Source organism: Nelumbo nucifera, chromosome 2, assembly GCF_055504915.1.
Source record: "Nelumbo nucifera cultivar China Antique chromosome 2, China Antique-T2T, whole genome shotgun sequence".
In the NCBI taxonomy this organism is placed as follows: Eukaryota; Viridiplantae; Streptophyta; class Magnoliopsida; order Proteales; family Nelumbonaceae; genus Nelumbo; species Nelumbo nucifera.
In genome coordinates this window covers 100,042,886-100,057,173 of record NC_142650.1, presented here as the reverse complement: position 1 = coordinate 100,057,173, position 14,288 = coordinate 100,042,886, and the positions used below count along the sequence as shown (strand labels likewise).

The 14,288-nt window shown below is 36.4% G+C and overlaps 2 protein-coding genes across 3 annotated transcripts; one reads left to right on the top strand and one right to left on the bottom strand.

Annotated features, from left to right (window-relative positions):
* Window positions 1-211: 211 nt before the first annotated feature.
* Window positions 212-1,589, top strand: LOC104606359 (protein BPS1, chloroplastic-like). The gene is made up of 2 exons (XM_088898507.1): window positions 212-525; window positions 649-1,589. Exons 1-2 carry the CDS (start codon window positions 430-432, stop codon window positions 1,363-1,365), a joined length of 813 nt encoding a protein of 270 aa, XP_088754633.1. The 5' UTR covers window positions 212-429; the 3' UTR covers window positions 1,366-1,589.
* A 629-nt stretch (window positions 1,590-2,218) lies between these two features.
* On the bottom strand, window positions 2,219-13,450 carry LOC104606311 (agamous-like MADS-box protein AGL15). 2 transcript variants are annotated; one of them, XM_088898508.1, is made up of 8 exons: window positions 12,979-13,450; window positions 11,673-11,748; window positions 9,977-10,041; window positions 9,766-9,865; window positions 9,586-9,627; window positions 8,115-8,156; window positions 8,007-8,022; window positions 2,219-2,709 (listed from the first exon to the last, which is right to left on the bottom strand). In XM_088898508.1, the coding sequence occupies exons 1-8, from the start codon at window positions 13,158-13,160 to the stop codon at window positions 2,588-2,590; spliced, it is 645 nt and encodes a 214-aa protein (XP_088754634.1). In that variant the 5' UTR covers window positions 13,161-13,450; the 3' UTR covers window positions 2,219-2,587. The 2 variants fall into 2 exon arrangements, with proteins under 2 accessions (XP_088754634.1, XP_010269745.1); XM_010271443.3 differs by having other exon boundaries at window positions 7,847-8,022; window positions 12,979-13,431.
* Between the last annotated feature and the right edge of the window lie 838 nt (window positions 13,451-14,288).

The following is a 14,288-nucleotide window of genomic DNA, read 5'->3' as shown; positions in this document are numbered from 1 at the left end:
CAACCCGTCTGATCAAAACCGGAACTGACCCATTAAATAAGCCCACGGGGCGCATACAAGCAGTTTACCAGAACCTGAATTGGCAAGCGTTACTGAGAATCTAATCCAAACACGGCCCCAGCCCCTAACACTGCTCCGACACGTTGCGTGAGCAGCAACACTAGAACGGGCCCCCAACTGAGAGCACAAGATATAAACAAGAACAGTTGAGTTGACCGCCCGCCAATCGTCCACCTATTTTCTGGTCTTCCAATGGGGCGCATAGGTTGGTTTTCCGACGACCTGGTTTTGTTCTGGTTGAAGCAACGGATGACATGACACCCACTTGCCAAAAGCCAATCTCATATAAAGGCCGCCACACTGACTGATCAGAGCATCCCAAACCATCTCAGTTAAAACTTAAAAGTCTTCCTGCTTTTTGTGTTTGTCATGGTTCTCTTGGTGCAAAGGCTAAGCCGCTCTCTCAAGCCCTCCTTCAAACTGGAGAATCACCACCACCACCACCACCACCACCATGGCCAGGAGGTATTCTCGGCTTCTCTACATGCTTTTGAAGATGAGATATCGAAAGGTTTGCTTCAACTCTCTTTACAGTCCAAACCCAGCTCAGAAATCCTGACCTTGCCATGGATTCGGCAATGTTTACAGCTTCTACCCACTACGAAGAAGGCGTTCGCCAAGCTTGTAGCTGACATCGACTACCCAATCAGTAGTTGGGAACTTGCTTCCGTCGAAGGGTATCTCGCTGATAGCTTAAGGTTGCTGGAACTTCTCAACTCTATTACTTCTTGTCTTTCTCATCTGGCTCAAGCTCGTATGGCGATATCTCATGCCTTGAGCCTTATGGAGGATTCACCTGCTGCTGCAATGGAACGTCTGAAAGCAATACGGTCTTTTGATTTTAACAAGAATCACAAGCACGGAGAAGAGAATGAAGATAACGGACAGGAGAGGTATTGCTCGGGAAAAGACTGGATTATCCATCAAGCTTTGGCGATGATTAAGAGCGTTGTGTTTTCTCTATGTGGGGTTGTAGCAGTCAGTCTATGTGGAGATGTTCAGGCTTGTTTGGAGATAAGAAAAGCAGCTGGTGAGTTTGGAAACTTTTCGCTGATCAGTTCAGATTTAAAAGTTTGTGAGGAGATAATAAAGAGTGGGAGCATGCTGAGGGAGGTGAGAGATGTGAACGAGGGAGTGGGTCAGCTTATTGTTGCTATAGGCAGTGGACAGAGCAGCAACGCAGAGAAAGAATTGCAAAGAAGGGTGGAGGTTCTGGGGAAGCTGTTGGAGGGTGTTGGCGAGGAAGTGGATCAGCTGTTCTCGGAGGTTTTGATGGGGAGAAATGATTTGCTCAATTCTCTTTAGCAAAGGAAACAATAGAGATGCAGCCAACTTTGTTCTTGTACATATTAATTATTTTTCTTTTTGTAAGTGCCAATATGTTTTTCTGTATACATCAGAAAATTCAACACTGATAGACTTCATCAGGTGTACTCTACTAGACAATGAGTTGTAGTTTTGTCTTAAAAGATCCTCTTTTCAAAATGACTAATTCCAAATAACTTGATTGTAATCTCAATTTCATTGGAGATTGTTGGTTTGTTTGCTGATACATGATTTTTTTTTTTTTTCCCTTAACATAACACAAAAACAATAATTTAAGGGAGGGAAACAACCCAAGCAAGCAATAGATGGATTCTCTAGAAGAGAATGTGTTACGAACATGCCCAATCAAACTCAATCCCTCATAATGACACTCTAGAAGAGGATGTGTATCAAACAAGGATTGAAGATGTAAAAGCAGCTGCAAGGTGTGCCAGTGCCAGAACTTAAATGTGCCAAGGGTCATTTCCTAATGTTTGGTCAAGAATATTCAGGTCTTGGGAGGAGTGGACAGGATACAGACCTAACATGTGGCATTTTCCGGCACAGAGTAGCCTCTTTCGAACTAGAACCCCAAACTTGTCAGCACCCAGGTTTTACCATTCAACTCAAATGCCTGCTCTACAAAAAATTCTAGTAATCTGTAAGGGTTTTTCTCCTAAAAGATGATTACATTACCTCAACCAAATGTTCTGAACGTATTCATATACTGATCATTTCATGACTAACTACGAAAGGAGACCTCTTATCATAAACAACTATTACTGCAAAATAAATAACTACGATAACAAATTACTAAAATCTGGATGGAATAAGAAACATAAGACCTTGAGAATTGTATCTTGAACTCATAATGCATTTATTTGCAATAATTCTACAAAGATTGTCACGGTGCAAAAATATACACCAAGTTCAGGGAAAAACTCAAGAAGAAAGGTGAAAAGAAAGAACCCTAGAGCACCTTAAATATACAAATCACAGCACAAGCAAAAAGAACCTGCATTCTGCAAATGGCCCCAGCCCATAAAGTCAAAAAGGATCAAATGACCTGAATCAATAAATATTTCATAATAATCCTACAAAAAACCAGTTTCCCTCTGCAAAAGAGATACATCACCAGCTCCATTGCAACAATGATTTAGATGTAATATAACAAGCATATTTTTGGTCTGGCTAAAAAGATGCTCTGAAGACGGAGGATTTTTCATCTCATTTCAAGCAGGGGCACCTCAACGGATGTATCAGGAGGGAGCAATTTCAGTCCTCGAGCCATTGGAAACAGATGCCTCAGGTGCTTTTCTCTTGCGACAGCTATCTGATGGCAATCTGGGAGAAAATACAACCAAATGAATTCTAATAAAATAACAGCAGAAACACAAAATAACTGCTTACTATGTGTGTCACATAACTCAACAACTCAGCCTTAATCCCAACTATTTGGGGTTGGCTACAGAAGTCCTTTTCTACCATTGTGCTCTAATCAAGAGACATGTTTTCTGATAAATTATAAGACATTAAATCATTTTCACTTTGGACCACATTTTCATTGGTCTCCCCTTGCTCTTTTAGAGCCTTCTACTTCACCAATTCACTCCTCACTGGTGCAGTAATTGGTCATCCATAAACATGACAAACTATAAAGCCATCTAAACTGATACTTGGTGACACACATATTTAATCATTATTGGTCTTTTCAAAGGCCTACTATCCAGCCACAAGAAAACTAAGCAAAAACTGTAATCAGATCTCTAATGGAAACCTTACATTCATCAAGAAACACAGAGTAGATTACAGCAAAAAATATGCATATAATCTGGCCTATAACCATGTAATTGAGAGATCTCATTAAAAAAGATTATGCTCAATGTTCCAAAATCAGGTCACCAACAAAACAAAAGAAAAAAAAAAGAAAGAAAAGTGAAATTGTTAATTAAGGCTATCAATAAAAAGTCCAAAAATCAACTAACAGCTTAGATTGGGTGACACTTAAGTTGATCCCAGCTATACCAACTAAGATCTTAATTAGTATTGAGCCCAAAAAACCAACTTTGGTCTTAATTTGAACTGATCATAACAGATTAGGTTTGGCAACCAAGTGTTCTTTTCTTTCATTTTCTTGTCAGTTAGCAAGTGGGGCAGTTGTTAATTGTCAGAGGATAACCTTAGAGAAGACTTTACCAACTAGTTTATTTGTATCATCCATTGAGAAATGATACAGCATATAGGCAAGCCATCATATCACATTACAAGCAAAATACCTATACCCGAGTTGATGTACGTAAGATTGTCAAAAGACTATTTTAACATTAGAACAGTTTAGACAACTAACTTGGGTCCCATGTTTTCAAAATATATCTGCATGAACAAGAAAAAAAAAAGTCCTAGTGCTCCCGGTCCAGAAAACACATGATTGCATACATGCATAGATCTGTTAAGTTCCAAATGGCACATCTATCTTTAATATATATAGGAAACATATTTCCAGTGAAGAATTCAATTCCTAAATTAAAGATAAAGATGCACAGAACATCAAATCTGTGTACAGATGAAAAATAATGACTAAATGTGGTTAACCTTCTGATGGTGTATTAGGGAAACGTGTAACTAGGAAAGTTAGTTTGCTCATTTGAATTATAATTACCAACTCCTCATCAGTTATAAGGAATACAAACATAAGATGCCACACATAAAACAAAATTATATTGTTCAGTAATATTTTCAAATGTTAATTTAAATATGGAAAGCTATGTAAGATAAATGTAAAGTTGCATCCATTTACCAAACTTTTAGTTACTAGAATGAGAACACGGTGAGAAAAAGGTTGCCCGTTGTAGAATGTCTACATTAGAGTTCAGCATTGAGGAAATACATGTTCTCATTGGTTACAGTGAGTTAACTAGACACTTACAAGAAGATATGATAATAAAAGCTTTCAGAACCCCTTTAAAACATAATAAACATATAACTCAAAAATTTTGTACGTTTAGCTTCACCAAGAATCTTCCTTTCTGGAAGTCCAATGACTTGCACCTCTAATTACTAATGATAAATCAAATTCCTCTCCATATAACTTCTCTGTCAGATATTAAATTTGTCACACTTTGTCATATATACCCAAGTTTGAATAACAGTAACAAGGGTCTATTACAGAAATCAAGGTTTCGAGATATGATAATAGACTTCCTTGTCTTATTAATATGGGTACCAATGAACTAGGTTGGGCCAAATATATGCTTAAACATAACCCAATAGTTCTCTGGTTGGGAAACATCAACCCAGACACAAATCAAACCAAAGCAGGGAAAAAATTGAAAAGGAAAAAAGAAGAAAATAATTTTATGAACCCAAACCCAAGATGTGTAATCTCACTATTGTGTCATTGGCGTAAAGCCCTGCCTTATTACAGATTCACAGAAACTTTAAGCTATAAAGGGATCAAAAATTCAGAAAAAAAAATGAAGGAAGAAAACAATAATGTAGAAAAGATCATATATAGATCAAGATTAAACAATAATCCAAAGAAATAGTCATGAATTTTCATAAAACAAGATTGCAAAGGCAAAATGTAAATAGCAATTTCAAAACTTGGGGTTGAACTACTTTGAAATGGAATCTGTTGAGATGAATGTAAAACAGGGGGTGAGAAGGGACAGTGAATTTTTTTTTTTTGATAAGCAAGTGTAAAATTATTTCATTCAATGAAAAGGAGGGTGAGCCACCCTCAAGATCTTGTACAAAAAGGTTATTTACAGATATATCTTTAACCTCCAACTATACAAAAAGTAACTACAACAAAAAATGATAGAATTCCAGCTATTAAAAAAAACTGTCCAATATGGTGTCTTTGAAAGGAGCTAAAATCTTCACCAACACTCCAACAAACACTCTATTTTGCTGATAACACCTTCAAGGGCAGCAGCCTTATTTTCAAAAATTCGGCTGTTCCTCTCCTTCGACCCTCCAGCAGAGAGCAAGGGCAAGAAGACCCCATAAAACTTTTCATCTAGGAGAAAAACCCGCTGAGGACCAATAAGCCAATAAAGATGGAAAATAGGGGGGAATCACCCAACTTCTGGAGAACAGCTGAAGAAAATGTGCCCACACTGAATAGGTAAACAAGCAGTGAAGTAACAGATGATTCACTGACTCCTGCTCAGAGTCTTATTAACAGCACAAGCCCTCTACCAGAATGCCTCTACTTAGGAGATGATCAGTTTTTAAAGCCTTGTCCATTGATGCAGTCCAGAAAAGAAAGCCACCTTGCGTGGAGCTTTGTCTTTCCATAACCAGGCCCAAGGGACAGTGGGAAGTGAATGCAACAGCAACAGATTGTAGCAGGACTTAGATGAAAAAAGACGCGGGCTGTCCCCAATCCAGTAAAGAACTAAGATCCTCCACCTCCCAGTCATTTAAGTTCCTTTGAAAAGAGGGGAACCAAACTGGCTGAGAACCCAGTATCTAAAAACAATCTTCCACTACAGCTTCCATTGTTAGGGGAAATAGAGAACAGACTTGGATATTCTTCACACAAGGGCCTCTAGGAGCACCACACATCCTTCCAAAATAAATGTTCAATCCCCAGCTCCAGGTTTCAGTTTGGTATTGCCAACAAAAAAGTCCATGTGTCCCATTATTCCTCTCCACAGGCTAAAACCGTATGACAATTGAGGGTCACCAGCTTCCCACTCATTGTTGGCCACACCATATTTACGTGCTATCACTTGTCACCACAAACTTTCAAGCTCTACACCAAATCTCCATAGCCACTTGCATAACAATGCCTTGTTCATACCACACAACTGTCCGGCTCCAGCTCCTCCCCTCTGTTTTGGTTCATAAACCCAATCCCAAGACACCCAGTGGATCTTCTTCTCATCATTCAGCCCATGCCACAAGAAATCCCTGTGAAGCTTCTCTAAAATTTGAGTTACCTCTGCTGGTAGACTAAAGAGAGACATAAAGTAAACAAGCAGTTTAGAAAGGGTTCTCTGGATAAGTGTGAGCTTTCCTCCCTTGGATAAATATGACTGCTTCCACCCTGCCAATTTCCTACTGAACCTCTCATCTATAAGACTCCAGATGGCTGAGGATCTATAAGGAGTCCCTAAAGGCAATCCCAGGTACTTGGTCAGCAAGGAACCACTGTGACACCCAAGAGCATTGGCCAATTAAGAAAAATAAAGGGGACTCAATTTTACCTAGGGGCTAGGGCTGTAATTGGATTGGATCCAGCTACATCTGCTTCTGATCCGATTATCAGACCTTTGGATCTGAATCCAATCCAAAATCTGATATGTCAAATTCAGATTTAATTCACATCCATATTATTGTGTTTAAAATGACAAACATAAAAAGAAAATAAAAACTAATTATATTAACTTATACATGTAAAATAATGTATATAAATATAAATTATTAAACTTTATATAATTGTATATAATATCAATATATGTACAAAATTATATTATATATAAAATAATAAATTTTTATCGGACTCAGATTTTAATTGGATTGGATGGAACTAAATCTGCATCTGATCTATTAATCGGATGGAAGTTCTAACATACAAATGCAGAATAATTGGATTTGGAGTCAAGTTGGGTATCAGACTTTTAGAGTCCATTGACAGCCCTAATTTTATCCCAAGGATGGAAATAGAGGAAAATCTAGAATACTATAATGGGGACCGATACGTTCAGAAATTGCACCCAAACCCAATCGGATTATAGATGGATATGATTGCCAATGTATATCTGGCCTACAGGTTGAAACACCCAACCCATCACAGAAAACCAAGTAGATTGGAATGAAATTATTCACGAGACCAATAAAGCTTGAAGGGAACCTCTCATCTTGGCTTATCAAAAAGAAAAGAAAAGGACAAGAAAAGAAGAAAGAAAGAGAACCTCTCCTCTTGTAATAGTACAGTACCTTGAATGTGCAGTCCTACATTCTAGCCACACTTGTTCAGTGGTAAATTCCTAGGATGTGAAGCCTAGGCTTAAGCCTTTAAAATGTTGCCATTGATTAAAATTTTATCTGGGTAATGTACAAGTTTCTTATCTAGGAATACCTAAGCTCTTTTAATAGGCATCACATTTTCACTTCGCACAACTTTTTTAGAGCAATGATGATCAAATAAATGCATTAAATATTTCTATTTTATCATCTAAAAGGTAATCTTAATTTATTCCACCTTTGAGGGAGCATTAAATGTATTTTAGAAGCTCAGGGATGCAATTATATTCAACAGTGAAATGAACTAGACTGTAGTATTCAATCTAAGATTTGTATTATTCATAATTCATGGTTTAAAACTTCACCTTGTTCTTAAAGTGTGATTAGTTCCCTATTCTTAATGGCCCAAAATGCATTGCTGCAAAATTTATTCCTGAAGGATTTTATAAGATTATCCCTTGAAAAATTACTCATAGTGCATACCACATAAAGAAGTGAACAGTACCCTAAGTGCAAGGATGTGTCTGAATCTCCTTGCTTCTCAAATAGGCAATTACAACCAATGTTTGAACTTATAATATCCTGTTTTATGTGAGAATGTTTATTCTCCATGGGTTGCAATTCAAGATATGGTGGGATAGGACGTTCTGTTGATGGAAGCAAACCTCGAAGTTCCTCAACCTACAAATTTGAGGGCAGAGATAGATACATTATTCAAGATAAATATCTCATAAGAAAAAATATGCCATGACTAATAATGATTTCGATATTGCCTGCTTACGCAGAGTCTCATTCTCCAGCAACGCACGTTGTTCCTGTGGAATAGAAGACAGAAAATTCATTTACTAAACAATCTAATCATAAAAGTTATACTGAAAAACATGCATGATGTCCCAAAGTTATTGTAAAATCAAATAATACAAATAAATAGGCATAGGAACAAAAGACTGGTATATGTTGTACTTTTAAATAGGTTTTCCTTCTTTACTGAAGCCAGAAACTCAATTTGATAAATGAATTTAATCACACCATGGAGAAGGACTTAATAACATAACCACTGATCCAAACCGACTTAGAATAAAAATCAGCTAAAATTACAAATAAGAGATATCAAGACTGGTATATGTTGTGCTTTTAAATAGGCTTTCCTTCTTTACTGAAGCCAGAAACTCGATTTGATAAATGAATTTAATCACACCATGGAGAAGGACTTAATAACATAACCACTGATCCAAACCGACTTAGAATAAAAATCAGCTAAAAATACAAATAAGAGATATCAAAATTAACCAATGATGTTTCATATGAACAGAGAAATATGCCTACTGCCCTAAGACTAGTAATCCTGTTGCAAACTATCCAGAATCCAGAATGAGATAGAACTGGCCTTCATGTTGAAATTATGAAATTGCTGCTACTAACTTCCTTAGCTTCCTTGACCAAGACATTCCAGTACCATGTTATTATTCCTACAGCCACTGGAATAAAATCAAAATTGGCAAGCTTCTGGTGCAGTAGATACAGTAAGGTAGTAGCATAGTGAACTACAGATGCATGATGAAACTACTGAAGGTATGAAAGTCTTACCTTCATTAGTATAGAACGGTAGAAAGGAAACTACTACAGCATTTAGGCCATCAATAGTCAATTTAGAAATTTGTAAATAAGTAGAACCATCAAATGATAATCCATGAAAAAATCACAAAATGATATCCTTCAAAAAGAAGCTCTCATAATGCATGAGCACCTCATATTAGTTTTCAGGATGATGATGATCATGTACCTTTTGAAGAACTATGCACCTTTCTATAATTTTGTTTGTAAAGTTCTGTTAGGATAATGGACATTTACTATGCATGAAATGACAATTTCTGTTTTCTACATGTAGAGGTTGTATAGCTTCTCCCTATTTTCTTTTTCTTTGTCCTTTGCCTTCTCGTTGGAAAAACTGGTTCTTCACAACTATATGGCCTAAAGTAATAATTTGTATTCAAATTTAAATATCCTCATCCATATTATTGAGCATATGCTCCCTAAACATCACAACTATACAAAGAGTGCATTTAGCAAAAAAGGGCATTAAATACTGGACTAGCAGAAATAAGTATATATATATATATATAACAGTGTAAAAATGATTATTGTTTTCCATCATAGAAGAATAATTGAAAAAACAATATTTCCTTAGGATAAACATCAGATCAACATTTTGAAATGCCAGATACAAAAAACAATTTGGTATACCTGTAATCTTGATTGTTCAAGCTGTTCCAACAGTAATTGCTCCTGAAACAGTATACCTTTTAATCAAGTTCTATAAAACCATATTTTAAGGTACTAAATAGTTTTGCATAATATATTAGCACTTCTTAAAAATACAGTAAAATAACTAATGGTGATACAGATATTAAAATCTTTCAGTACCTTCCTATCCTTCACAGATAAAATCCCCTCACTTAATTGATATTCTAGATGTTGCAATTCTTTTAAGCTCAACCCAGTCAGTTCTTTACCCATCATCCGCCTACAACAAAATAATATCAAAAATGATAATACTAAGAAGATAGTATTGTATATTCCAAAAGCAAGTGACAGAATATTGCCAAATTATCATGACTTGAAAAGAAGATAATACCGATTTGCCATCCTTAGCCTTGCAATTTCATCTTTCAGAATGTTAACCTCCTTAGATTGTTGTTTCTGTTTAGGAATAAAAAGAACTGTTAGAAGGGATACATATTAATAAGAACCACAAATAAAAAGAAATTAGGAAGACAAAATAAACAATTAATAGCTAAATAAACTTTCAATCCCTTTCTCTGGCATTATTTCAGTTTCTAAATCCTAATTACATAATCTTAAATTACAACTTTCTTTTATTATTTTGCTGGGACATATACTGAATGCAGGGGCGAAGCCAGGAGGTGGTGGAGGGGAGCCATGGTCCCCCCTACGCCTTAAGAATCCCCACACCCCCATTTATATCCACATCATATCCCCCCCATATGTTTATTAACACCTTTGCACCCACCCCAATCCATATTTATTAGCTTTTGGCCCACTAACAAAAAATCCTGGCTCTGCCCCTGACAGAATGGTCATGCATTATGCCATTATTGTTTCATGTTTCACAAAGTATATGGTACAGAGTTGTGGTTCTCAATACCAGTACCAAGAAAACTATACAGCTTAGAGTGTTGCACATCCAATACTGCAACATTGCACCCTGTAGAGAGTAATGGTTTTTTCTTGTTGCTAAGATTTCAACTATTTGTGTTATTATTCACTTCCTGCAACTTTTCATCGGTCATTATTGTAAAAAATGCATTTTTACATGGAGATCTACACAAGTTTGTTGCTCAGGGAGAGTGTCCAGACTGCAGAGATGACATGCAGGTTAAAGTAAGGTACTTATGGCCTTAAACAGTCTCTGGTTCCTGGTTTGACAAGTTTAGTGAGGTTGTACTAGATTTTGGATCACAATGTTGTCAGTCACATTACTCTGTTTCACTTTCCTGGTTTGATAAGGATGTCACAAACATCTTTTCATGGTTCCACCAAGATGGTCTAAAAAACTTTAACGGAGAACAAGCTTCTAGGTTATCCGTTTAAACTATTCCATTAGAACCAATCAATAGGGTGCACTTCTCTTCAATACAAGTTACAAGATCAATTCATGAGGCCAAAGCTGACACAAGACATAAACCCACCCTATAACTTGTTTAACCAAAATCATGCAAAGTAACATCAACATGTGTATCACTGTAAGGTTTAAAAATCAACACTCAAAATAGCTCCCAATGACCATTTCACAAAAGCTGAAAGAACCAAGAGTCCCATGTTAGAGGAGTTTGAAAAACAAACAAAAAAGAAAGGGAAATAATTTGCTTTTAGTTAGAGATCCATGTTAGAATTGTATGAGAAACATGAAACCTCAAACATGGAATCGAGGACTTTGTGGAGGTGCTATAACTATTTTCATGGTGCATAGATTAAAATCAGAAAACTTGTTATGGTTTAATAGACCTAACATAGCAAGTTCAAAAGGCCAGGGTCAATTTATTAGATTTTATAATATGCATGATTTATGATTATTTTGTTTATATTATTCCTTATACAAAAAAACATATTAGCTAGGAGGTATTGAAGTGGGAATGATTTGATCAAAGAAGGTACTAGGAAAAAGAAAGAAAAGAATATAATGGAAACGGAAAAAAAAAAAAAATCAAACGATAACCTTAAAAAGCCTATAAGGAATGTCATGTATAATGCACCAGAGAGGGAAAGCATATAATGATTTCATATGTTACAAGAACAAAATAAATCAGTACCTCAACTTCATACTCAACTATTGCTGTCTCAGAACAATCCAGGCATTTGTTGTATCTAGAAAGTGTTCGCTTCATGCTTCAGAAACAAAAAAAATAAAGACATTTGAAGATTATTAAGTTTCCGAAATACAAAAGCTAATAATGCATTTGAATACTATTTGAGATGCTTTCTTAGTGGTTCTGCACAAATTATAACACTTCATCCTATAGTGGTACTAGAAATAGGAAACTAACCTATCAAATTCATTTTGAAAGCCATGATTTCTGGCATATTTTGGCCAACTAGCCATGTGGAACAGACATGCAATCTCTTGAGAGAGAGAGAGAGAGAGAGAGAGAGAGAGAGAGAGGCTGGACATAAAAGTGACAAGGGTGGAAACAGAAGTGAAAACAGGAATGGGAAACCATGAAGAAATAGTCAATTAAGGTGAGGCAGGGGCATAATTGAAAATAAAAAACAAAGGCTTTGAGTGGAATGCAAAAGCTTGAGACTCCACAAAAGAGGAGAGAGTGAAATGCTGCCTCTTTTATGCAAGGTAATAGCTAATCTAACATTATCTTACTTGCATAACAAAATTCAAAGCACAGGACCACAGGTGGATGAATAGCAAACCAGCAATAGGCTATATCAATAACCATGGGCACGGGGATCATAGAAAAATGAAAGAAAGGTGCACGGGGATCAAAGAAGTGCTCTTCTTTGAAATAGCAGTGCATGTTGGATATGGAAGAAATAGATTGACTATATCAATAACCATGGGCAGGGAATTCTCATGTTTATGTCTATAATTTATTTAGATACAGTGATCAAGAGGTAGGTAGGTACTTTAGATACTTTTATTCTTGAATAATGCTTCCCCAATAAAAGTACAGTCCATGAAATTCCCAAGAGGAGAACAAAGTTCCTCAAAAGCGTTATGAAAAGAAGCTCAGTACAAATTATTGTAGTAACCCCCTTGAAAACCTTTCTAGAAAGCAGAGTTTTGCTCCAACCTATCAAAAATCATGTCCTTAAAGCTTTTGGGAAGGATTTTATATGAAAGGGATCTTGAAACATGTTGCAGTAATAACAAAATTCAGTGACTTAACTCTTCTAATTATGAAACCCAAAATTGAATATCTTAAAATGCATCTAATCTTTCAGAGAATAAGTCACACTGATAACTACGTAGAAGATCAGAAATAATAAATAAAACATGAAAACACCAATAAAATTTGAATGTATTTAAAAATCTCTATCGATTCAAATTACATAAACACCAACAAATTTGAAAAACAAATGTGCTCACAAAAAAAAAAAACATACCTAGAACTAGCAAACTCGAAGAGCTTGCCACTGCTGGAAAAGATAATGAGAGCAACCTCGGCATCGCATAAAATTGATAACTCCTGGGCCTTCTTAAGCAACCCAGCACGACGCTTAGAGAAGGTGACTTGCCTGCTAGTGGCATTCTCAATCCTCTTTATTTCAATCTTCCCTCTACCCATTTCTCCCTACAACTCGATTCTGTCCTCTCATCCAACCACCAAACTACCAAACCAAAAATCAGAGCAAGAGAGAAGGAAAACCAAAACTACAAACAGCAAACTTTCTCTCCCCCCTCTCTCTCTCTTTCTCTGTTTCTAGTCATATCTGTATATAGCCATGTTTCTGAATTGTCTAAACTTCTGAGGTGACAAAGAAGGAAAATAGAAAGAGAGTGGCCAAATATAGAACGCAGAGGATAGAAGGGTGAGAGAGAGTATTTGCCCAGAATGACAAAATGCCTGGAAACGGTAACACTGCATGGTCATTGCCTCGAAATCTGTGTGTAAGCGTACTTTGCCACATTTAGAGAATTTACTATTACCATCTCCGAATCCATAATAAACCCATATCTCTCTGTCCTATTTATAGTAAAATTCTCACCATTATAGAGAGAGAGAGCGTTGAACTTGATGGTTGTTTGCTGTTTTTGGAGGGAAAGAGGACCCATTCGACGCAGGACGTACCAACTTTTTCCCATTTATTGGAAACTTTTAATATTTAATTATTTTAAATTGGTGTACGCTTTCGTTTTGCTTCTTTTTCATTGATTCTTTGAAAATAAAACAATAATTAAATGTCTGCTTTACGGCTTTCCTATAATAGAAATTTTGGAATTTTGGGACCGAGAGCATCTCAACTTCTAGTCGGTTCAACTTCTGGTTTTGGGGCAAATTCTGTAATTAAAGAGTCCATTATTACTTAGCTCACTTTTCATGGCCTCAAGCATGAAATTTTTTTGCTGGAATCGGAAGAATTTGGTGATGATCAGATGATCCGATGGGAGCGTTTACATAGAGAATCCCTCGTGTTTGTTGTTCATTGGTTGAAAATAAAAAATTATTTTGATTTATGTAAATTTTCCAAGGGCTTAGCCTTTCCTACCAACAAAACACGTTCCAACACCATGATCTGACATGGATCACCAGCCAACAAAACACGTCCCAACCCCCTACCAAGTTTATCCAACACCGTCTCACCATTTGTTGGAACGTGTTTTATTGGTAGAAAATCCCAACTCTTGTACTAGATGTGTGGTGTCAGATCGTCTTGTAAGGGTGTTGGAACGTATTTGTTAGAAGGAGATCTAA